The 26,848-nt window shown below is 39.1% G+C and overlaps 1 protein-coding gene across 1 annotated transcript in view; it reads right to left on the bottom strand.

The window, feature by feature from the left end:
- Positions 1–26,848, bottom strand: part of fras1 (Fraser extracellular matrix complex subunit 1) — a 246,426-nt gene that overhangs the window by 46,937 nt on the left and 172,641 nt on the right. The window contains 5 exon segments of the mRNA XM_038703512.1: positions 257–373; positions 6,478–6,656; positions 7,130–7,289; positions 16,774–17,097; positions 23,939–24,023. Of these exon segments, the coding sequence (XP_038559440.1) occupies positions 257–373; positions 6,478–6,656; positions 7,130–7,289; positions 16,774–17,097; positions 23,939–24,023 (865 nt within the window).

Raw genomic sequence — 26,848 nt, 5'->3', positions numbered from 1 at the left:
CTTATATATTTCTATATTTGGTCGGCATAGTTGGATAGTGGGTTATACTGTAGGAGGTGGGAAAGCACAACAACCAGATGTGGAGAAGGAACCATGTGTTTTATGTGTTTCTGTTCCTTTGGATCAATAAAATAATGATGCAAATATAAATTAAAAGCTTACAATGCAATACAACCCATTGTTTTCCAGAACATGCATGCATTACTTTATAGAAGTCAAGTTTTGGTTAACTTTGCCATTTTTTTTTATCCCTAACCGTGATCTGTAGGTCACAGTCGGGGCCCAGCTGGGGGAATCCTGGGATCTGAGGCAGGACGCCAATGGTGAAGGTCTGGGCATCACTCTGTGTGACAGGGGCCGCCTCTGTGGAAACCTGTAGACACACACTCTTATATCAGAGATTGAAAACTTGTATCTTCAAGAAATACACTCAAAACACCCAGACATACCCCTCTTCCATTATCTTCATCCTGTACTCACTCTAAACTTCTTTTATCTTGAGGTTTGAAGTCTCAATCTGCAGCAGATTATCTCAATAAGCGTCTGTTTTTCCACTGCAAACTGGCTTGTGTATTAGATATTATTTCTGAGTGACAGAGCTGATGACAGGCTCTTGAGAATCACCAGAAGTAAGATACAACAAATGCGGCTAGAATCAAGTGACTGTGGACAACAGAAAGTGAACCCGGCATCAGGCTGCGCTGCAGTTTCTTTCCATAAATGATTGTCTAGACCGCATGAATATTAATGGAGGACGTGCTGATTTGAGTAAAATTCAGTTTAATGATCTCATTGCTCAGCTGACCGTGTTTAAGTACTAATTTGTGTCCAGTGTTAGAGTGGTTATTACTGTTACTGAAGAAACTACACCCATGTTCACTTTTGAATTGACTTTGTAAAATCCATATATACAGTTTCAGTTTCAAAATGTAAGGTGCATTAAAGGACAGATAAGGAGCCTCAGAGTGTTTTGGTAAGCAGCAGATTGCTCAGTAAGTTGACAGCACTGGACAGAACAAACACCTCTTTGAAGTAAATCTGTGAAGTAAATTGAAAATAATGATAATTTCCTCTCTTTTCCAAAACACCCAGCATTCTCTGGCACTCTCAAAATTGCTCCTTGTTTCAAACTTGATAGGGACCTGCTTTGCAGCAAATGTTTGAGTTCTGCTTATGTTTTCAGCCATTGTTGGGCAATATTTCACATTCATGTGGAAATGTAATTATTTTTAGAAAGATAATATTCATTGAATAATTACAGTGCATCCAGAAAGTATTCACAGCGCTTCACTTTTTCCACATTTTATTATGTTGTAGCCTCATTTCTAAATGGATGCTTAAGTATATGTGCTTTTTTTCATTTTTTATTTTTAATAAATTTGCAAAGATTTCAAACAAACTTCTTTCACGTTGTCATTATGGAGTATTGTTGGTAGAATTATGAGGAAAATAATTTCATCCATTTTGGAATAAGACTGTAACATAACAAAATGTGGAAAAAGTAATGCAAGTAATTCTATTTTCAACCATTCAATAACTGTATAACTGTCATTATTAACAGATTTTAATCATCTATCAGCATTCAGTGAATGTTTGATTCTCCCTTTCATGTTTTCAAGAGTATGTTACTAAATCCACTTTTTTTAATTATTACACTTTCAATTGTAATAAATTTTATACATTGCATTACAACAGAAGTTATTTTCCTTTTCCAGAGAAAACAATAATTCTGTCGTCTAGACCCTCAAAAACATGTCCCTCAGGGTTCAAATACATTTTTTTGATTTGTGAATGAGGCGAGCTCAACCACAAATGAGTCATAAAGTTGCTCTTCCTGCGCACAGGAAGTGATGTCTGCAAAGTTTATTTGGAATATTTAGCACAAGCCAACAAGTCCTCCAAACGAAACAACAAAAAAACGCATGTATATATGTAGTTTTTTTTAATGAAGTGAATGACTTTTTAATTGCCTGTGTGTGAAGAGGTTGTAATCTCACATAACAACAATCCACTTGCCAGGTGCTTCTGTTACCTCTGACTTCTCTCTGAGTAGTTCGATAATGTTAAATTGCTGGCTAACAGCAAGCAGTTGCTAATGTTATCCGGTGCAACAGTGGTCACTAATAGGCGGACCGCAGTCTGGATCCGGACCCAGCCGCTGTTCTCTCCGGACCGCCAACCTACAGCTGATTTATTATTGAGACTAATTGAGAATTACTATCTCATGATGGAGCGTTTCTATTTTAACCAGCGCAGCTTTTCTAGCATTTACTGTACTGGTTTAGTGGCCCAGGAAACTCACAGACCAATCGCATGTGCTTCAATCGTCTGATGCACGTGTACGAGCACACACTAGGTTGCGATCTGAAAACCGCACCGCTAGTGGCCGCTGAAAACTACATAATAACCTTTAATTTGTCATCAGCACCTGAACTGACCCATATAAATGTTTTCTGATTTGACACCTCTATGGGCAGGAGATAATCGTTCGTCAGTGCATTCCAAAACTGCTAGACTATTACGAAAGTGGCTCATAGGACAGCATACTGACTGGCCACAGCAATGTTTAAAATTTGGTTATGATACCTAAAATCACTTGGTTAGATTAGGAAAAGATGAAACTACTTGGTTATGGTTAAAGAAAGGTCAAGGTCACGATTATAGAAAAGTCAAGGTCACGGTAAAAGGAAATCGATGTTGATTGTCAGTAGGAAACAGAGGAGAGGTCCATCTCAGGTAAACATACTCATAGGCTACATTCAGACTACAGGCTAAAGTGGCCCAAATCTGGATTTTTTGCTCATTAGTGACTCAGGCCAAGTCACATGGAATCTTATCTTTTCCAGTTCGGATTTGGGACACTTTGATATGTGGTCCAAATCTGATATAGATTGGATTATTTGGAATGTGACCTCAGTCTGGACGGTCAGATCGGAAGTGATGCGACTTTGACGTCACTCTAGAGCAGCTGTTGTTTTCCTTCCAAGGGGCGGAGTAAGTAAGCAGTATTAGCCACCACTGCTTAACAGGTAAGGAGAAGAGCTCTACCTACAGTACAAGATATCCACCTTCCTCAACACGAATGTCCTCTCTTTTCTCAGCTCTTCTCTCCTATAGTGATGACCTTAGACCTCTGCACCTCTGTACTTCTGCTAGCTTATAATGAAGCTGATGATTTAAATGAGAATGTATGATGATATTAACTGAACTGCTGATAAGTTGTGGAGAAGCAGTCTAATCCCCTCTGCCTTTCTGTCTAGAAAATACTACACTTGGAGTTTTGGCTCGGCTCCTCTCCGCCCCCATACTACTTAAATAAACATTTTTTTGTTTCAACTTTTATATCAAACTGTGTTACTGGTGCTCTATTTCTCTTACCTAAGATTCTCCACAATATGTAGCCTCAACTTGTTTTGTCCCCTGATACATAAGCATCATCAGAGGCCTCGGTTGTTCATTCTAAAAGCCAATTTTTGTCACCACTTACTTATTCTGCTGCCGCTGCTTGTACCTGTCACATCAGTGGCATTTCAGGGAAAGAAAGTTCAAGAACTTGTAGTCAGCGCTGTCAGTCAGGAGTAATGTAACAGCAGCATGAAGCCTGGAGTCAGCGCCACCAATCACAAGTAATGTTACCATCAGAGTCAGTGCTGAGTCAGCTGGATTTATTTAAAGTAGTGTTTCAGCAGTAAACTATTGATTATTAAGTTGATTCCATTCAACAAAAAAGTATTATATGTTTTATAATGTGAAATACTATGATTCTTAAATCAAAACTGCACGAAACAAGAACTTATATAAAAATACACTTGCTTTATCAACAAAAAAAAAAACAGTCTCACCTCTACTGCCAAATTAAACAGAGGTCCCTGCTTCAAGTGAAATACAACCCGTTTCAATCTGAAGAGGGCATAAGGCACTGTAAAGCTAATAAACAGGTTGTTGTGTGAGGTTTACTGACATCAGGTCAAATGAGTTCTGAGAGCAGGTTATTGCATTCTCAAACGCTTTCTTCTGGTTTCCACCTGTAGTTTGCTTTGCAGTGCAGCTTTAAAAACTGTTTCACTACTTTATGCATCTTTCGTTGGATTTCCTGTACCATGCGTTGGGTCCAGTGGCTGGTACGTACACTTTCAGGGGCAAAGGTGGTGTCATATTTAGAACCACAGTAGGGCCTAAAGCTTCACCAATTATTATCTTTATATTAATGATTCAAATGACTACCTCGAATATAAAATGCATTGCTTGAAATGACGAATCCACAGACAATTACCAACTCTGCAGCTCTACGGAGCTTTTTAGCCCATTTTAGCTCCTAGTTTTGTTTTTAATCCTCTTTAATTTAATTAAGTGTCTGGTTTCTTTGTTGTATAGGTTCAGTAAGATATTCCTTAGATAGAAAGTTAAGAATTTTGTTTTTTTTAAACTTTTTACTCCAGTTTAAATTTCAAGGGCACCAAATCACCATCTCTTTGATTCAAACATGGTTTTGATTTGCAAAATGAATTGTTGTAGCATAAGATGTATGTGTAGAGTGCAGTGCAGCCTACTTCCATTCAGTAGCAGAAGCAGAGTGAATTTCACAACAATCAGTTCTAATAACCAGCGGAGGACTATAATACCACCCTGACAAACCGTCAAGTTTAATCGCCACCGCTGACAAACAGTACAAATGCTTCCAGCGGTTCAGTTTGTGAAGGATTTCGCTCTTCCTCATTTCTGCTTTCCCACTTACCGTCGAAATGATGAGGCACTTGAGAATTTAATTTGAATCCAGCACTGTAATTGAAATGCCTTTGCCCTGATGGATGGAGCCAAAATGTGGGGGGCTGGACGGAGGGAGACAGATGATTAGATGTAGCTACAAGCTTTTGGCTGCCTCTTTTGTTTTTCTGGTGGAGTTGAGGTGAAGCAGAGGCTGGCATGGAAATGCTCTAACAGCGGCATGATGAATGCTGCATCGGTTTTACGGGGATTGTCTCGGATTTGGAGCCAATTTGCAAGTAATTCGGTGTCATTAACGTTAATCAAGATAAGTCGCTATGGGTTGATTTTGAGTGCCTATGAATCACACAGGAAGTTGCCAAAGATCGGACTGAAGGAGAAGAAATCCATGGTGAAAGCACTTAAGGAAGAGTTGGGAAGGAATAAATGATATCGAACAAAAAAGGAGACACACGCCAAAATACTGTCTAAGTGAATATAGAGACAACTGTTAAGTGGTTGGTGATTAAAACAACTGCTGAGTGATGAGCTTTCAAATTAACAAAACAAAAACTGAAGAACATTTTTTTACAAATTCCTATAAAGCGCACAGTTTTTATAGATGTATACCCATATAATTTCATGGTGCTAATAAAAATAATACAAGAAACAGTAGAGACAGACAGAGATAAAAGAGGGAGAGAGACAGAGATGCATGACAGGAAGAGGAGGGGGAAAGAAATAAATCAAGTGAGAGGAAGAGATGTTGGAAAGGTTGAGGTCCGGAAAAAGAGGAGAGAGAGGAGGTAAACACAAGGGAACAAGAGAACATGACTTAGTGTTTGTACTTCAAAGTAAACTCCAGAGAGAGAACGCTGGCACGAGAGAAAAAAACAAGGACGACAACATGCGTCTCCGTCATAATCTCCTCCTCTTTTTCTTTCGGGGTGAGCCGTGCTTATCGGCCCCCTGAGGTTTTCTCGTCTCACAGTGTGTTTATTTTCTTTTATCAGTTTTCTCAAATTATTTATACGTACAGCAGTAGTACTGCATACTCAGTAGTAAGTAAAATAAATAAATAAAACCTTGTCATGTTTATCCTGACAGTGTATTCCTCCGTTGTTTTTTTTAAAAACTATTTCATATAATGGCCTACTGTGGGTAAATTCATAACTCATCTGGCATTTGTTTACAAATTTAATTTTTATTTTTTCATTGTTACACACTAGTGATGGGAATATGGCTCTTTGAAGGTAGCCAGGTCCTATGGCTCTGTTCCTTTCCGCGATTTGGGACTTTTGGCTCCACCACCTCTGTTGGTTACTGCCTAAGTTACAATTTTTATTTATCACAAGAAATAAGTTTTCAAGATTCTTCATCTGCAGTACAATGAAATAATCTGTCACATTGAAGGTTAAAAAGTATGATATGTCAAGAATAACTATCCTAGTGGTATAACAAAAAAAACACCCTGCTAATGAAATTCGACTCTTACACGGGAGCCGGCTCCAGCCGTTCACTTAAAAGAGCCTGCTAATAGAGCCGTCTCATTAGCGACCAACACATCACTATTATGCACTCAAAAGGTAATAGATAATAGACTTGCACATAAAAGTGTGCTGTGTCACAGTTACCTGTGTAAAGTCGTTGATGTAGACAGCTGTACTCATTCAAACTGAAGCATAGTTCTTCAATCAGACATCAGTGAGGCAGATGACTGACAAACATGGCTGTAACACATCTGGTGTAAATGGAATTAGAATCACCACTGACCTGAAACTGGAAGGAGTCACTGTTGGTCGCCCCGCCAAAGTGGCGGTACCAGACGGTGCCGTCATTTACGTCCTGCTGAGTGAAGGAAGTCGTAGGTGTGAAGCCTCGGTCGTCGGTTAGCGAGGGACGCCAGCCTTCTGCCGGGCCGTCAGCTGGCATGGACACCAGCACTACCTCACCTGGACACAGAAGGTGGAGGTGATTTCTCTCAGTTATTATACATAACACAATTATTATAATGATCCCCAGATCATCTCCCACCAGAATTAGGGGCAGAAGTGCTGTGATTATCCCGCCACACTTAAAGGTCGAGTTTAGGAGAAAGGTTGAAAACTGTTGTCACAAGATATAAGCTCTACGATGTATGAGTTTAGACACACAGTTTAAAATGGCTGCGTTTAGGTTAAGATTAGACACAAGAATGCAAGGTTAGGGTTTGATTGAATTAGTGTTAGAGCAGGTGTTATGGACTTCTATCTTGGCCCATAGCGGCAGGATTTTTAAGAACGTATCTCATGCAGACAACCAAATAAAGCCTTCTAAAAAAAAACAAGTATGCAATCTTTCAGATCTTTAAAGTATTAAAGAGTCCATTTTGAATTGAATCTTTTGAATTGGCTTTACATGTGACTGAATGTTAAAGAGCTTGTACCATATTTGGGTTTTCCATCTGAGGTGTGGATGGTGTAGACGATGTTGTCAGTGCTGACCCCCCTGTAGTCCACCTGTAGGTATTTTTTATCTAGTCGCACCATGCCTCCTTCCTTCACCCAGGTCATCGGCACAGACATCATGTGAGGAGAGTCAGCAGCCTGAAATATAAACAAACACACACACACACACACACACACACACAAATTAATTTTAACCAAATCTATGAGATCCTTAGGTTTTTGTGTACTAGTACTAGTGAAAATTACTGGGATATTTTTCTGCACTGCTTTTTCAGTAGTTCACCTGTCGTTGTCCATTCCAACAATCCAGCTCTTTTTCTCTTAAAATTTTTTTCCTCCCATACTATATAAAATCTGTCAAGAAAATCAGTTGGAGCCATTACAGCCATAGATCTGATGTGAGATTGAACAACTCCAGAAATGTACTGTTTCTGTTTGTGTACAGAATGTTCTGTACAACATAATTTTTGATTTGAAGAACAACAATATAAGCTTGAATTAGCCATGGTGCAGTAGCACAATTTAGATTAAATTTACTTTCATACAAGGTAAATTGAGCAATATGTTGTGAATTACTGTGTTATAGACACTGATCTAGAGGAGAGAAGCAGACTCTGTTGTTTGTTCCTCAGGTGCAGCCTGATGTCATTTTCGTGTATTGTCACAGTTTGTGTAGATTGTTTTATTCTACATCTGTTGCAACCTCAGGTTTGAGTCCCAGAAGCCTGTTGTAAAGCGTTGTCAATCAGCAGCAGTGTCACCTGAGCGCTAAGCCCAAAGTCAGCACCACCAATAAGTATCATAAAAGACTCAATTTGTGCTTTCTCAGTCTAAGAACTGCCTGCACAACTTTGGAATCTTATTTTTTTGATTTATTTTGGTGAAGCTGTATTGATCTGTGACAGAGTAACTCATCATTTTGCTTGCCCTCCCTCCAAAGCAAAGAACAAAGAGCAGGATCGGTTCCAGAGAGCACACAGAGCTGGTGGATGATTCAGTGTCGCTCGAGGACATTTCAACAGAGGAGATGCCTGCTGTCAGGAAGGTTTTGAAACTAGACCTCTTAGTCACTGTGTCACCCTGCTGTCTAAATAAAAACCGGTATGACATACTCCTTGGGCATCTATAAAACCAACCTGCTGTTTATTCTGTAAACAAAAGCTCCACATTACATCTGAATGAAGTTAAAGGATATAAAGTCATCTAATTGTCAAAATAGTTTATATAAAAACGTTTTATATTGATAGATATTGCCTGTGCAGAAATCTATGAAAAACAATGATATGTATAATATATGTAGACGTCATACTTTGCTTACTTTAGGGAAATTGCTCACAGCTATTTACCTAAAGTATTCTGTACATCAAGAAAGAAATATTTAAGGTCTTATCAATTGCAGACAACCCATAACTCAAGGTGAAGCCATTGTCATGGGTTCTGCTTTATTTCCACTGTGCTCTCTCTGCTTTGGTGGCAAGCTCCTGAACCAAAATGTTGTCACTCCTGAAAAGGTGGTACTAAATCCAAGTTGCAGGTACACTCGGGGGCAAGACATTAAGGTAACATTAGTCTTAATGGTACAGTGTGTTAGAATTGAGACTAAATGTAAATGCTCTGTACTTGTATAGCGTCTTTTTGACCACTCAAAGTGCTTTTACACTACATCTGCATTCACCATTCACACACTGAGCCTAAGTGCTCAAACAGAAACTAACAGTCACACACATTCATATACTGGCGGAACAGCCAAGAAATAGAGTAATGTATTCTTTCAAATATTTTTACATAAGATATATGAATTTAATGCCCCATGTCCACAACACAGTTACACTCATTTTGGCCTACTTAATACTGCAATATATTTTCAATTGGATTGCATTTGTACAAAAAAATTCCGCCCAATAGCCCAACCTTTTGTTGTGAAATGTGTTTCCGTGAAGGAAGAATTGATAATCAATGTTTTATTATGAACACACAGTTGAATGGAGCCCTGTAAGAATGGCCTATGCTTATACTTATTACTGATGGGTCTGCAGAGCATCCAGACCAAAAGAAATATATGTACTGATATAACATGAATTAAGGTAGACAAGATGGCTTATTAGAAAGTAAGAAACCCACAACTGTTTACTGATGGACGGCCAAACATTTATTATGCATTTCTGCCATTAATAAAGCCTCTAAAAAGAGTGTCTTAGAAAGTGTCAGGTCAGTCATTTCAACTGAACACCCACACACACACACACACACACACACACACACACACACACACACACACACACACACAGACAGTTGAACATTTAGTGCAGGAGATCAGTGCAGTGGGATAAACACTGTGGCAGTATGTGGTAACAGATTACAAGAGTGAGCACGTGTGTGCATGTGTGGGTGTCTGTGTTTGCAGATAACAACCCACCGACCATCAGTGGCTCTCTTTCTTGCCGCTCGGTGGATCCAGATCACACTATTTTAGTGTAACAGCAGCAGGCAAAAAAATTGCAGACAAACAGCAGATTGCCCAGGAAGAGAAAACACATAAGTCATCATGACAGGCTTTTTCATCCAGGAGATTATCAACCTCTCCCGCTGACCAACAAGGTCTGTCAAGGACATTCAGATCCAAAAACAGCGCACTTAATAAAAGAGGTTAGAGGAACCTTTTAGGATTTACAAGTTTGCCAAAACTCCTGATTTCCCCATACCTCTAACTCTTTCTGACTCTTGCACCCTCATTTGGTAATTTTCTAATTTTCTTTCTTGAATAACACACAAATCTAATTAGTTTTTCCCAAGTGAGATTTGTGTTGCCCTATCTTGTTCAGACAGGTGCAAAGAAATTGAAATGCTCAAGGAAATTTCTCTGCTTTCTGACCTCTGGGAAAGCAAGAAACTCAATTTGCTTGATGTAATTTCAGATTGACGAGATACAAAGTATAGAGACAGTGGAAAAACAGATTCTTGTGTCACTGAGAGGGTGAATTAAACGAATATCAGAGAAGAAGGGGGGTTGCTGCAATCATTAACCTATTGTCAGAGTTTCTGAGGGTCTGTGAGCTGTTCATTTAACATATTTAGTGCTGCTGCAAAGCTTAGGATAATGTTAATTCAATGTCACGTTCCTCAGGATATACTGTATGTCTTCAACGCCATCCACAATCATGGGACTGGTTTACGTAACACAAAAACAAAAATGCCTCTTCCTTCAAATAGAAATAACAATACAAAGTTCTCATTTTTAGACAAAATGGCAAAAATGAACACTGGCTTGGACTTGACTGCTCTGACTTATTTGAGATCTGACACTCTAAAGCCTTAACTCGAGACATAGAAAAAGATTCAAGTCTTGATTTGAACTTATCCTTCCACCTGCTGATACTGCATGGGTCCTATTAATTATGCATTAATGCTGCTCCAACTAAAGTATTGTATTATGTCATGCTGCACCAGGATAGTGGTTCATCACCAGAACATTATTTGGTCACCAATGTCCATTTGTGAGAAAAGCTTATGCTAAAAATATATTAGATATATTAGCCCTAAAGGGAAAAATCTGTATTGTTCAACCAGCAACCTATTTCCCCACGTTCCTAACTCGGCTGCCAGCTGCAGCATGCTCACTCAATACAATAAAAATGTCAAAATGTTATGTCCCCATTAGTCACTTAGACACAGAAAAATGGGAAAATAGTGTCAAAGGTAAAAAAAAAATCTGTTTCCCTTTCAGACTCAATAAAAATATTTTTTTGTTTCCTTCTGTTCTTTTCAATATATCTATAGGGTTAAATATGAAAGGAAGGTGAGGAGTTGTTGGTGGGATAAATCTAGGCGATCAGCCGATGCTGCAGAAAATAATTTTATTATTATAATATTATTTATAAAATAATTTATATTTAATAATATATTTTATAACAATATTTTCCTTAGCCGTAGTACTTTTGAGAACAAATATATGAAATATGCATAATCACAAACCCTTAAAGGGCTATTAACCAGCAGGTCCGAGATGGACCGTAAATTGAGTTGATGCTGGACTGAGAGTTGGCTGCAGTCCACAAAAACAGAAATAAATGACCCTGCTGAGATGAAATCGTCGCCATCCATAAAAATCGGCTAGCTGCGGGCTGTGATGGTCATGTTGTTGTAATGACAATGACATTGTCATCTCTCATATTTTAATAATTTCACTGGGAGAGGGGTAAACAGGACAAGCTGATGGAGTTGTCAAACAGTAAGTGAAAGTCACAGAATGGAGATTGAATCCTTATCGACATCAAATTCTAAGTTAATCTCAGACATGCCGCCATGGTGTCTAAAAGGAGAGAGAGTGTGGCAAAAGTAAACATCGGGCTGTGCAACACTGAGCGCTGGCTTAACACAAACAAATCAGAGCAATCTAAAATGTAATCAGAAACTTGGGATATGTAGAATTTAATTAAAAGAGAAAAAAACATAATATTTTTTTCTCTAACAACAATGAAGACAAGTGCTCAGCAGGAGAAGAACTAAACTCAAACCACGAAGGCTCTGTCTTCTGCTTGACAACAGAACTGAGCTATTAGTCTTCCAAAGCTGGACGGCTGATCAGAAAAAATATCTAATTCCCTTCCATTTCTGCTGGGGAATAGGGAGAGCCCGAGGGTTTTTCAGAGGCTCAAAGTGTTCTCTCTGAGACAGTAATTGAAAGCCATGGGTCCTGCTTCCTATTCAGCCGAGCTCCAGCTCAGCTCAGAACTCAAGCTCAGTGGAGAGAAAGCCCATCGATCAGAGGGTCATTATTGGCCTGATTAGTCTTCTGCTTTTGAACTCAGTAATCCAACTTTCAGGCAGCCTATTGTCCTTGGCACAGCCTGGCAACGACAGCCACTGCTGCAGCCTGGATGAGGGACTTGGAAATACAAAGAGTGACACGCTCTGAAATTTAGGGACTCTTTGGCTCTGTCTATTAAAATCAAGGCGAAGCCAATTACCACTCAGGATTTTATTTGTAAACTTTGTGGAAGCAGTCAGGGTTCATCAAATCTACATAGTGGGTTCTTTAAGTAGATATTGGGTTTTATCGCCTTTTATCTTCTATTTTTGTAATAATTTTCTTGCACTGCTCTCTTCCATGCCACTCCTCTTTGAGTTTGCAGCTTCCTCAGCAGGATGCCTACAGTGTTAGAGCTACAATAGAGAACTTAGTTCCACATAACAGTGGGAGGTTTGAACTTCTATTTGAACTTGAATATCCAGAACCCCCGTGGGGTAACGTCAGTAAACCGCACACAGCGTGTTCATGTTTACTACAGACTGCTGCTCTGTGATGCAGAGAAAACAAGAGAATGGAGATGTGATTTTGGTGAGTTGAGCTTCCTCTACAGTACATGGAGTGCTCTCTTGCTGCTGTTTAGAAGGCACTTTTGGATCATGTCTTTTGTCATTGATAAATACCTGTCTTGTCTCTGGTTATGTTCCGTCTGCCTTGTTGTGCAGCCCTTCTAAAAAAAGGAAAATCTCTAAACTGTTTTTCTTATCTAAAGTCCTGGAGAAAGTAGTTTTTACCCAGCTGCAAACATTTTTAATTAATAATAATGTGTATGAAAAGTTCCAGTCTGGTTTCAAACCCCGTCACAGCACTAAAACTGCACTTTTAAGAGTTTTTTATGACTTGATTTTAACTGTTGATTCAGGAGCCTCTGCTGTCCTAGTGCTCTTAAACCTCACTGCTGCCTTTGATACTGGAAAACTGTGTGGGAATCAAAGGTACTGCACTTAGGTGGTTTCAATCCTATCTAACAGATAGGAGCTTCTCTGTCCACCTCGGTGATTATTCCTCTGAGACGGCCCCATTTACTAGTGGTGTCCCTCAAGGTTTTGTCTTAGGCCCCATCTTATTTTCTTTATATATACTGCCCCCGGCCTCCATTTTTGAGAAGTACGAGGTCTCTTTCCACTGTTTTGCAGAAGTTATTCAAATTTATTTGCCCCTGAATGTTAAAACAAAAGGCTCACTGCAGCCCCTGCTTGACTGTATGAAGGACATCAACACAAGGATGAACCTAAACTTCCTCAACGGAGACAAGACAGAGATCATAGTGTTTGGACATCCTGAACTGCTTCATGTAGGTTCTCATGGCCCTTTAATTTCAAATAATCGCTCAACTGTGAGGAGTCTTGGTGTTGTATTGGACAGTGGACAATTGGACAGACTTAACCTGAAAGCACCTTGGTCAACCTTGGTTGTTTTAAGTGTGCTATATAAATATAATTGATATTGATATTTTGGATTTAAATTATAACTTCAATGCGCAACTTTCTGTTATGTCCATATCCAATGCCAGAATGTATTAAAAACGCAACCACTTTTTGTGTTTTAATCTGAGATTAATGGAGTATTTTTACACTGAAGTCTTGTGCAGTGGAGAAACTGATGCTGCAGTGACTCGTCTAAAAGACTCATAAATCAAGGGCATTCTCTCAACTTTCCATCATGCTGTCCATCCTGCTCTGTCTAATGTATGGCAGAATGCAGCATCAGGACATTTTACAGTAAACGGATACTGCTATGTGTGTGAGTGGGATGATATTGATTTCCAGAAGGGGAAAACGCAGAGGAGTTGAGCCTGAAGCACACCATCTGTATGTAGCCAGACAAACAGAGCTGCCCTCCAAAACCAAACTGAAGTGACCGTGTGAGCAGAAAAAAAACCCTGAAAAGTTTCTCTGCTAAAAGGACAAAAATATAACTGCCAAGCAGTGAGGTGAGATGTTGTTTTGTATAAAGTTTAAGTGAAGTTACTTTTTCTGACTCAAGAGAGAACGTCAAACGGAAAATACATCTTTGGAGCAACATCTAACGTGTGTGCGTAAGGCAGATGTAGCATGTGTGTGTCAGACAAGTTACAATAATAAAGACTTTAGAATTGACTTTGACTTAAAGCTGTGAGGCTTAACTTGAGATCTACTGCTTGGAAACTAGGCTTTTGGAACACCAAAACTACACAGCTTATGTATTTCTAATCCTATCAGCCAGAGTGCGGCTGAGTTAATGAAAACTTACTGTAAGAACAGAAAACAATGAGTTCAATGTTTTTTTTCATTGTGCTCAGTATTATTTTGAGGACTCAAGAGAGACAGATTAATATATATGCCTTTTTGTCTATATATTGTACCACAAAGAAGGTGGCACAATTGTATTCATATTTCATCAAACTGCACCAAAGGGACCTGGTCTGAGTTTGTGTATAAACACTACTATAACAATACAATTTGCAGTAACTCTTGCAGTGTCATTGGATTGGTTGTGAGCTTTCACATTTCCAACTTGATTGCAATTATCTAATAAAGACTTGAGACTTGCTATATGTATTTTTTCATTTAGTTTATGGGTCTTGATTAGACATAATTACACTCTACCTGCTGCTTTCACTTAAAATGAGGTGTCAAATGGACTGTCCTTGTATAGCACCTTTCTAGTCCCGACCATTCACATTGTCACATGCACCTCAGTCAAATGCATTTATCGCATTCATAAAATGATGGCAGAAGCTAACATGTGCAAGGTGCCAACTGCTTATCAGAAAGAAACTAATCATTCATACACCGATGCAATTTGGAAGCAATTTGGGGTTCAGTATGTTGCTCAAGGACACTTTGACATGCAGACTGGAGGAGCAGGAACCACTGATCTTCCGATAAGTGGGCAACCCACTCTACCTCCAAGCCACAGCCGCCCCAAATCTGAGCTGGTTTAAAAAAAATTGGAAAAGTTTCTCTCAATATATTCATGTGTGCATGTAAATCAGTCTGTCAGTTGTGTGTGTGTGGATCAAATGGTAAATGGTCTGGATTTGTATAGTTTCTAGTCTTCCGACCACTCAAAGCACTTTTACACTACACGTCACATTCACACACTGATGGAACAGCCATCCTGGGCAATTTCAGGGTTCAGTATCTTGCCTAAGGACACTTCGACATGCATCCTGGAATATTGGAAGCAGGTCCTGCCTTGTCTCTCATTCTGTGTGTGTGTGTGTGTGTGTGTGTGTGTGTGTGTGTCTGTGCGCGTTTTTGTGTGCCAGTGCTCCACCCCTCCCACCGTTGTACATGGAGGCCGGCGCTTGTTTCCAGATGATTGCTTCCTTGTCATAAAAACTTCACCAGAAGCAATGACAGAGAAGGGACATTGGCTGCCATTTTAAAAGCCTGACCTGCTCTTCCTATAACGGCGGGTAAATATGCAGGGATCAGTCTGTGCCTCCACCAAATATATTTTTAGGGATAAAGTCAACGGAGCACACTGTGTGGAGACGTCAAGTAGAATCAGTGTGATGAGCACTGAAGTTGAGGCAATTAAAGGAGTTTAGGGGAACACAGGAGATGTCAAAAATGATTAGACACAGTGACTTCAGCAAGTCAGAGAATTAATAATGTGACTGTGTAGCAAACTTAAAACAATAGAAATAGAAATCCACTTCTACATAATAATGCTTTTCAAAATCCATGTCCGACAGAAATACAGTTAGCTTGACTCTGACCACTCAAAGTGTATTTATTCCATATCTTTCTTTTCCAAACTATTGAACTATAAACCTCTGGAGGAAAGATATACAAATCAGTCCTTGAGCTTATTTAAATAAATCAAACACGCATAAGGCTTAGCATTTAATTGAGTTTAAAACAATTATAACTAAAAAGGTATTATGTTTCCTCAAAGTGAAGTCTAAACTGGATAGAGAAATTCTGATAATGCTGCTGATTGTCCCTAAAAATAATTTAATTAAATGTTATTATTAATACTAATAGAATACCTGTTTCTTTTTGGACAACTGAAAATGTTTTTATAACTGACCCTTATGCATACCACTGCATGCATACCACACAAAGTACTATAGCATGTAGTGGATGTTGTAGTGTTATTTCACTGACAAGTGATTTCTGTGTGAACTTGTCAATGGATGTACTTATTCTAGTCTCACTTTTTACTGCATTTTTTTGTGAACTTCTACTCTGTGGCATCCAGGATGGTCTGTTTGGAAAAGAAAAAATCAATTGCTCTTTCTTTCTTGACTGTCTTGAGTGACATTCTGAAAAGCATAGTTGGTGAAGAGACGCTGGAGCTTTGAGGTGCAGCACACTAATTTGGCTCAGCTGTGTAAAATCCAGGAGAGAACGTCATCCAGTATTAATAGAGGATCGATACAGGTATTTTGTCTGTGCAGAACTGAGCCATTGAGGAGCAGGATGACTCTACATCAAACACCAGAGATGCAAACCTTTTTGTTTTTATTTCAATTTCAGATTTTGAAAAAAATGTTTTGAACTTTGCAGCATCTGGTTGTGGGCTTAGTGTAAGCCTTGAATGTAGCCATGGTAGACAGTTTTTCGACCAGTGATGCAATGTGGCTTCTTTTACAAAAAGCAATAAAAAGGTTAAAAGATTCTCTCTAGTTGGTTAACAGACTCTAGACTTGTGTTACAATAAACTATTAGGATCTTGAAGGTTAGATGCAGGATCGGTGGATAAATGCAGACTTTTACAACTGCTTATTTGGGAATTTTGAAAGGATGACGTCGCTATATAAATATACATCAGCATCAATCAATCAATTAATCTCCCATCCTCCCTATCTATCTGTCCTACCTTCTGATTGATGTAGATTTGCAGGAGAATGTTCCTATAGCTGTGCCCATCATTGACCTGCACCACCACCCCGTCCTCTGTCCCCTCTGAGCCATCATGGATGTACTGGATCTGTTCCCGTGACAGCTCCTCTAGCTTGAATCGGCTCAGTGCCCGGTCGCCATGGAGACGGGTCAGCCGGCCATGGCGGGGAGGTTCAAGGACCATGACCAGGACATCGGCTGGGTTGTCGGGGTCGTCGACCTGCAGGACCGACTTGGTGATGGTTGCCAGGGCGCCACGGCCATCCACGGGTAAGGGAGCTAGAGTCACGACCCTCGGAGGCTAGAAATGATTTTTGACAAAGATAGATTGGATTTAGACAGACAGACTGACAACACCTAGCAACACCTTATTTTTAGGATAAAAAGTTTCAGTGTTGGAACACTCTGCTGAGAAAATCTTTCAAACTTTTAAAGGCTGGCTGAGAGCACAGCAAGAAGACACAGCAATTTTTCCCAAAAACTCCCAAATTGTCAGATGATGAATTTTCCCCCAGAGGGTTGGGGGAAAGGGGGCCGTGGCGTCCTGCTGCTGAGGGAGATGAAAAACGATGAAGGTGAGGGAGAGGTTAAGCAGGGTGCCTCATTAAGCTGCACTCAGCCGTACCTGAAGCCTCACAACGGCTGAAGAAAAGCTTCATCTCGCTAACAAAGTCATTTTAGAACACCGGTGAGAGCGGGCGGCCCCCTGTTGTGAGGAAGGGCATGACTTCATCCAGAGCTTACTATGTGTCTACCTCTGTCTGTGTTTGTACCTCTATTCATGTGTACAAAGGATTGATTAGAAGTGCACAGTGTCGATATTTTTTAACAGTAACGTAATTTTGGCGCTTCTTTAAGAAATTAGACATAATTAGGACTTGTAGACAATTTAGCTTTTCAAAAGAAAGATCAAGCTCTATTAAGTGATATTTTTGATATTTTCACAGAAACTAATAACTGACAATTGAAAGTGTCCTTTGTAGAGCCAAACTCACTGAATAAACACTAACTCTGCAACTTTATGCAGCTTTTAGCCTCATTTAGCTAATTAGGACCCGAGCACCTATTGCAAGGAACCTATTGTTTTTGCAAGGATTATTAATGTTCTACTACGGAAATGCCTTTCTCATGGCCTTTTTTACTTATACTTGAAACATCACGAATATTTGCACACACAGTAGGACTGGCAAAAATTGCGAATTTCTGCAGTGACTGGGCTCAGGGGTGGCCAGGGGCCTCTATAGCGCCGCCTACAAGATTTCAATGAAGCAGCCCCAACGACGGCGACGTTTTTTAGGATTCATCAAACGGTGTGTCCGTGGCGTGGCGTTGAATTTTGCCATGAATTATATTACATGACAATATTCACTCGCAGTTATAGCACCACCTACTGGCAACAGGAAATTACGCATTTTATACAATGCTGTGAGGTATTCCTCTTAGGGGGTTGATCCGATTTGTCTCAAAACTGTCTCAGAAAAGCCGCAAGACCATATTGATGCTGTATTGTAAAACTTGTGAGTTGTTGTCAAAGGGCATGTCCATGACGTTGACTTCTGACTGTATGTGGTCAGATCAGCCCCAAACTTGTTTGTCACACGTTTGATAAAAGTTCCACAATGAATATATCTACATGCCAATATTCACTCATAATCATAGCGCAACCCACTGATCTGGATCCCGACATGCGGGAGGTGCGACGGCCCACTCATCGCTGCTAGCAAGTTTAATCGTTTTTGTTCTCCAACTACACAGAATATATGATAAGACTGACATCAGAAGTGACCAAGTGCACCAAATGGCAGTTATACAAAGACTGCGTGTAGTTGACGAGACAGTCTAATAGCTAAAGAGCCAGACAGTTTTCTTAGGAGTTGGTGGAGACCGATCCAAAGCTAACAAGGTGTATGATAGACACCTTGTTAGCTCTGGACACATGACACTAGATGAATGATAAGGTAAACTTTTGGTAACAAGTTAGCCATGACAACTGCCAATGGGTCTTTCTGACCCCTAGTGGTCAAAAAATTATGCTGTTTTAATGTTTAGTATATTCAGTTATGATTTCTTGTGTAAATCTGTATGCAGAATACTTTTGTGTTCTTCCAGTTAGGGTTAGTAGCATATGATCTTTTGAGCTTGGACTTCATTTTAAAACCAGTCAATGAAAGATTCTCATCAGGATAGATTTCTGACACAGAAAGCAACAAAGAAAGACTACAAGTAAAGAAAAAACTAAACAACACCATGGCCATGGCCCTAAATCAAACATGTTGTCAGGTAGGGGGGCTTTGGGCCACTCAGCCTGACACAGGGATTGGGTCTAATTCGTTGCTCAGGATGGCTCCTGGCTGAGCTCCAGTTCATTGCCATTACAGCAGCATCTTAAGCAAAGCACACTTCTGTGCATCTTTGAGCCAACGTGACCTTTGGCTGAAATTTCTAGAGACAGAGTTGAAACACAGCTTAAAAACTCAGAGGGCACATGTTATTATCCACAGCCGCTTTGCCCTATGTGTCCTGTTGCAGGCCATTTGGTGACAAATCTTTATCCGTCAGGGGAGCTATCTCCAAGAGTCAGACGGCTGGGCCCTTGGCCGGCCACCTAAATCCTCGTCACTTCTGCAATTTATAGGGGGAAAAACAAAAGGTTTTGGATGTGTAGGTGGGAGATGAAAATGGGTGTGTATGCTGCTTTTAAATCGTGCTAAGACATGCTAGCTCACTAAAGGCAAACAGAGAAATCTTTCCCCGGAGGCCGGCGAATACAAACAAACACAGGCACACTCAGGTAGGAGGGCTAACCTTTAATCCTCAACTTACGGGCGAGGAAGAGTTGAGGTTCATATTTGGGAGAGAGCTGTCGTCACCCGTAGGGCCCTTGGGGCTCTGCAGCACTTGAAGGGGATGGAAAAAGCTTTTTTTTGTGCTGCTTCCTGTTTTTTTTTCTTTTGCTCTTTATTTTATTTTTTTCCCCTGCTGTGTTCGTGCTGGATGGTATTCAGACAGTCAGAGTGTTTTCCAAGTAGATTTCATCCTGTCTACCTGTAAGCCTCTTGGTTTGTAACAATGCCTTTTTATCTGCAGCTCTCTTCTCATGTTTTTGTGTCAAGCAGTCACAACACAGACTCCTGTACTCCTGTTAACCTGAAACCATGGTCAAAAATGATTCAACTGACTATTGTCATCGTGGTTTCATATGCCATTTTGTTCTGTACTTTACACTTTACACTCCTTTTTTTTAACTTGACCATGAACACCATGAACTTTATCAACAAAAAATCCAAGATAGAAGATGCCTCAGTTTTGACTGACAGCTGAGGGCATTGCAGAAAGTCCACAGTAAAGACAACGTAGGGTCAAAGATCACCAAAGCAAAGTAAAAAGTCTCAGAAACTTAAAGATGGCCACTTTAACATGAACATGTGGACTAAAAGTACTATATGCTCTGTATCTGTGAGACCACCTCTTTAGAAAGGCCATGAGCAAATACCAGACTCTTTGACACTTTTTTTCAAAAGAAGCCAATCCTGTCAGAAGGGGGAAGCCTATCTGCAGCTCAGATCTTTCATTCCTGAGGCTATTACAATCTGAGACGCCCGCTGGCTGAGGATCTGATGAGGATTTCAATCAACATTTTCTTTCTCAGACTTTAGTTAGACAGGGAGGGTTGCATAAGTCCTTGCCTTTGTGCTTTACAGTCGACCTGTTCAACAGTGCCTTTGCATTAGTACCAATAGAAAATGTGGTTTGCTTGTGCCAGCTCGGCTGGTACAAACTGTATATTATGCAATTATGACTAATTTAGACATATATGAGTCTTTTCCTGTCTCCATACATTTTAAATGTTGTGTTTCTGATAATTAAACATAGACATCCAAATCCATTTTGCACATGTTGGCTGTGGTTTCAACAAATTGAGTGGTTTCTTTGTACAAATTATAACATTTTCTGTAATAAAAATGGATAAATACCAACATTTTAAATTATTATTATTAAATGTTTTAAAGAAAACGCAAGGTGAATTTATGGGAATCTTTCTTTGCAACACTAGTGCAAACAAAAAAAACATAAAGTTACATCAGTATTTGTGATGTTCTTTGATGTAGAGTGAGAGGAGAAATCATGAGACTCTGTGGCTGCAGATTTCTTTGCAAAATATATGTGGCTGCATTTTTAGAGTGAAAATGTTCAACGACTGAAAAACAGCATAGTGAGTTAATGTTTGTTTTCAAAAATGCAAACTGAATGGACTTTGAGATGATGGAGTTATGGCTGTACATAAAAGACATGATCAACATCTCAAATTAGAGCAACAGCTCCTCATACTGTCACTCAAAGACTATGTGGGTTCCCAGTGCCTTCAAAACGAGCCATGTAACTGTTCCAGAAATGAATGAAATGGCAGTTTTCTGATCTTCCAACATAATAATTAATGTCTTGTTAAATTTACACAACCGAAACCAACACAGACTGTTGATAGGAGATTGGAGGCAAACAATGGTCTCCTCTTTCAAAGACACTTGGTTCACTCAACCACCCACCAGAACAACCTCACTATGTAGTTTAGCTGCACTATTACAATAATGTTTGTGAAAAAGGCTGGTGTTAACAACTGAAAATCCATTGCTGTGGAGTTTTATTTAAATAAAAAATAGCAGAAAACTGGTGGACAAAAATGGCAAACCAACTGTTGTCTGAGAAAGATTAGACAGAGCTAATCAAGTGATGGTGTAATTGAGCAGTCCCCCCAAACAGACCCCAATGCTGCAGCTCCACTCAATCACCATCTGAAAGCAGCTTTGCATCTGCTTGCAATGGTGGCTAAACACTGAAAAGGATATAGCACAAACGTTTTTTTTAAATTCCTTATATTTAAGGCACAGACCCTCAGAGTGTAAAAAAGGTTTACTCACCTGCATAAACTATATTATTTTTCCAACTGTTTATTTCAGTTTAAAACCAGAAGTCACTAATTGGTGGACCATCGTCCAGATCCAGACTCAGCCGCCGTCTACGGAGCGTTTCTATTTTAACCGGCACAGCTTTTCTGGCATATACTGTACTGGGTTAGCGGCCCAGGAAACTCACAGACCAATTGCATATGTTCCAATCGTCTCATGTGATGTTACTCTGCCAATCAAATCTGTGTATTCCGATTGCGAGTCGAGTGCGCGAGTGAGAAAAGAGATTTCACATGGCTTTTAATCAAGAATGTACAGATTCTTACATGCACATTCTTCCTAAGGGCAGTTTAAAACCAGAATATTTCATATATCTCCAATCCTAGCTGGCAAGAGAAGCCACAGCTCCCGTTTCTCAATGAACAAGAGAAAGTAGAGAAGAAGAGGGAATGAAGGGGAAGAGGAGGTATTAAAGCTGTTCATTAGTTAAGATGTGTTGAGTGTTTATTATAAAATTGGTTGAGACTACACTTCAATCACTTCAAGCTAAATTTTCTATTTTATTTTTTTCTGAAATTAAGCACTTATTAAAGAATTATAAATTAAGCACCACTTTATTTTAAGATGCACATTTTAAAAAACTTGTGAATTTTTTTAAATATAGCCTTTAGTTTAATTAAATTTATAATTTATTTTCAGAGAAGTTATTATTTATTATCTCTCCAGTTTAATGTAAAAACTGACAGTGGCCTAAATATTGTTGAAATATTTGATTTGACAGTCCTTTGTTGACTAAAAACATATGCGGATACAACTATACGTTATGGCACTGAGTAATAACCCAAATTAGTCGTTATGATGTTCCGGACCTTTGCTTCGGGAAACTTTCTCTAACTGGACCTCTTTGAATTTTAATTGAATACCCCTTTTAGACTATATTTATTATTTATACCGATTCAGTTAACTATACCAAAGCTGATTCTTAAAACAAGACATTTTGCTTTGAAGTTTCTGGTTTAGACAGATACGTATGATTTTGTTTTTCCTAACAAAAGACAAATGAAATACTTTTCACTCAGGTAATTACATATTCGTTGCAGACATTTTCAGTTCTGCTATTCTTTATCAACCGTCTGTCATTTTATCCCCTTAGCTTTGTCTCACACACACACACACACACACACACACACACACAGAGCAGAGTAACACAGCTGTCATGCTAACCAGTCAATAAATCTCAGAGAGAAAGCCTTTAATCCCTCGTTCCTCATTATTTTTCATATTTGTGTCAAAGGTCAGCAGGACATCAATCACAGCCTGCTGTCAGGCTGACGTTGGCCAATCACAGTGTATGCATCACTTCCTGGAGATAGATCCTCAAAACAGTGAAGAATGCAGATCAGCTGGGATGATGCAGTACACTCTACGCTATACTCTAACAATGAGCCATCAGATTTACCAGATTACTGTGACTGTGTGCTAAAAATGTTTTATTAAAACAATATAACTGGACTCTTTCTGTGTTGGTATAAAGATGAAATATGGGATATTTTGTTCCTTTGTACTAAAGGGAACAGATCATTTAGCCTCAAATTCACCTGACTGACTTAGCAAGCTAACCATGTCTCTAACTAGCTATATATGCTGTCTAGTTGTAATCTACAGTATTAAATTGTTTTGTGCTCTACTAACTTATTTTACAAGAATGTGATGTGGCTATTTTCCCATAGCCTCATCAAAAACTCAATTACGATTTAGAATTAAAAACACATGGGAATCAATACAAGAACAATAGTATACAGCATAAAGTTGTTAGAAACTGAAAATTAATGCTACGTGTCTTACCTGTTCATGTCTGCAGCAAAAGTCAACCTCAAACTGGAGGGTAGCTGCTTTTTAAATTTCTTTTCACTCTGAGGCAAACTTTCTCAACAAGTATCGACATATTGGCATTTTAACCCCAGAATACAGACCAAGACGGTCTACTGTTTCACAGTAAACTAAATTTGGAAACAAATGTGCTGTGGCAGCCTATTGTCTATGTTGTCTCTATGTGAATTTACCTGCACAGTGGAAACATATCTCTATTTGTAGCACATTTTCTGCTGGGAGAATACAGTTATGATGCAATGATTTATAGCCTTAAAGTCTTCTTAGAAAAATGTCTGTCAGTGTCATTAAAAGTACCAGATCAAATAAAGCAAAGCTGAAGAAGGTGTATGTGTTATTATACATTACCTGCATTGACACAGCTTGAACTTGAATTGTTTGTGGTTGAGAAAACAACTGGGGGTCAGCGACACGCAAGGTGAACTCACCAGTCCTATAGAAAGAAACAAAGACAGAAACAGGGAGGATATTATAAATCACTTAAAATCAGATAATTCAAAAATATTTAAGTGTGTTCTCTCGCTCTTTCCTAGACCCACATTGAATGAACATGACCTAGAAACAGCCTTTAGTTAGCTCAGAAGGTTTCTGGGACAATTAGTCCTGCGAGGCTGACCTAGTGTGGAGTGATTACACCTAATCACCTCAGTGATCTAGGGGAGTGGAGGATAGTAGCTTCAAACACATGCACATAAACACAGTAGCACACCTGCTCACACACACTCACAGCCTCAGCATCAAAGATGAGGCGTTTTATCCACAACTCCCTGCGGCTGAGCCTGGGGTATGGCCTACTATGGCTGAAGACCAAATGACAGAGCAGGTTGTTGGTTTAGTGACGACTGAAAGGGAATTACGACAAGATAAAACAATAAATGTTTACTTTTTCAAATATCAAAATTTTGATGACAGTCTTTACCCAACCTTAATTAAAGGGTCAATTATCTGACCTTCTAAATACCACAATATGCTGTAGTTGTCATGTGTCGATCGATGTCATAGTTGTCATGTGTCGATAGATAGATAGATAGATAGATAGATGTAGGAATAATAAATAAAAAATGTAGGAATAATAAATAAAAAATTCCATCACTGAAAATGATCCAAGGCGGCTGTGGGTCAGGAGGTAGAGGGGTTATTTATTAATCAACAGGTTCAGGCTGCATGTCGAGGTGTCCTTGGGCAACATACTGAACCCCAAATTGCTCCCGATGGCTGTGCCGTCAGTGTGTGTGAATGTTAGTTTCTATTTCTGATTAGCAGATGTCACCCTGCAAGTACAGTCCATTTACCAATTTTAAAGATGCCCAGTATCAAAATTCAGTTTGGTGAGTGGTTTGTGAAAACAGCACCCTTTTACTGTTCGGTGCGGTGAATTTATCTCCTAATGAGTTAAGCAAGCCGGCAGATAACACAGTGTCAGAAAATGTATAATAAGGTGCACATGTAAAGTCCATCATTGTTCCCTTATGATGCAAAAATAAATACTGTTGTTTTTTTAAAAGTTAAAATGTGTCTTGTTGTATATCTAATTAACAAAGGCATGTTGCACGAGCATGCACACCCATTTATATATGGGTGACAGATAAAACCATAATGAATGCTGATGCTTCCATACACTGCATTAGGGATTAATGATTGTTTTTTGAAAAAGATCACAGCTCAACTGTAAACCTATGGGAAACTTAGAAGCAGTGTGTTAGACACCACCATCACGAAAACACCAAATGAGGTAATATCGTTTGGGTGAACGGTGTTCAGTGACTTGGAGAATGTACGAGCACTGAAGCTGTTCTGGAGGTTCCTTGGGGCTCAACCTTACTAATACACTTTATGTCAGCCTTTTTTTGCATTTGTCACCCATCTGCAGGGGTGGAAGAAGTACTCAGTTCTTTATCTTAGTTACAAATAGCAAAAATAATGCGCTAAAAAATGTTTCTAAACTAAAATTACAAAAGTATTAGCATCGCAATGTACTTATATTGCTGGATTATAAATATTGATGCATACATGTGTTCATCACTTTAATGTTGCAGATGGGAAATATGGAGCTAATTTACTTACTACTGCTGGGTAGCTTGTAGATTTCCCCCAGAGGATCATTAATACATACTTCTCTTCTTTTAAACTATAATAATACATCATAATGTATTTGTTGATTGTATAAATCTGAATCTACACTAGTTGTAACTAGTAACTTGCCACTGTACTGCAGTAGAAGAAAATGGAAATACTCAAGTCAAGTACAAGTAAATCATGAGTAAATGTACTTAATTACTTTCTACCACTGCACATCTGTATATTTACTATCTGCTATAGCCATAATCTCCTTTTGAGCCTTTTATGACAAGTGCCCGCACAATAGAGCAGTGCAGTGTCTCAGTGAAAAACTTGGCCAGCCTACTGCAACTGTTCCTCTTTAAAATTCATTCATCAACACATTCTTACAGTGCCTTTCAACAATGATAAAACTCTTTTTGAATTACAATTCCTGGCAGCAAAAGTAAGATTTGTCACAGCTTTACAGCATTTGTTATGGTTAGAGTAATTGCGGAACATTAAAGATGTATTAGGCAGCTTATTAAAGTAACATAAGGAATATATTTCTTGGGGGAAAATGCCATAGTACCTCTAAATCTCATGCTGCATGCTATAAATGTGGCCCGTGTATTTGTTGGATTCATTATAAATGAAAGATGAATTCTTTTTAATGCAGCCTTGACACAAAAATGGAAAAGCTTTTGATCTCTGTGTATAAATACTTCTCAGTGGTAAAGTATGCCACCTGAGACATAAAAGTCAGTTTGTGTCTGTGTCTTGACACTTGACATCATCTGCTGAGGCAGTAATGAATGAAAATACCTTGTTTTGAAAATTTAAATGAATACAGTTCATCTTTCAGAGCCCACCACATTTCAATATTCAATTTTTATTGTCTCTTTTATCCACAGAGACTTGCAGTGTGTGAGTATGTATAGGATTTTTTTGCTCAACAGCATTTGGACACATGTTTCTCTCTGTTGGACATACTGGGTCTTAAGGGAATCAAACCTGAGAGTGTTTGTTTGTGGCTTTATATCTGTGGCCATTATCCCCCACTCCAAATAATTTGAAAAATATGGCTTTAGCATGCAGATTTAATCCTATTAGGGGCTTTATGTTTTACGTCTCACTTAATCTAATGACTCAAAACTGGGCAGTGAACCATATTTTGCTAATTCACTGGCATGTTGCCATTTTAGGCCAGACCAGCTGAAT

Source organism: Micropterus salmoides, unplaced genomic scaffold (assembly GCF_014851395.1).
Source record: "Micropterus salmoides isolate LMB-PRFRI ecotype aquatic unplaced genomic scaffold, ASM1485139v1 Ms_hic_scaffold_7, whole genome shotgun sequence".
In the NCBI taxonomy this organism is placed as follows: Eukaryota; Metazoa; Chordata; class Actinopteri; order Centrarchiformes; family Centrarchidae; genus Micropterus; species Micropterus salmoides.
This window is presented reverse-complemented; position numbering and strand designations above follow the sequence as displayed.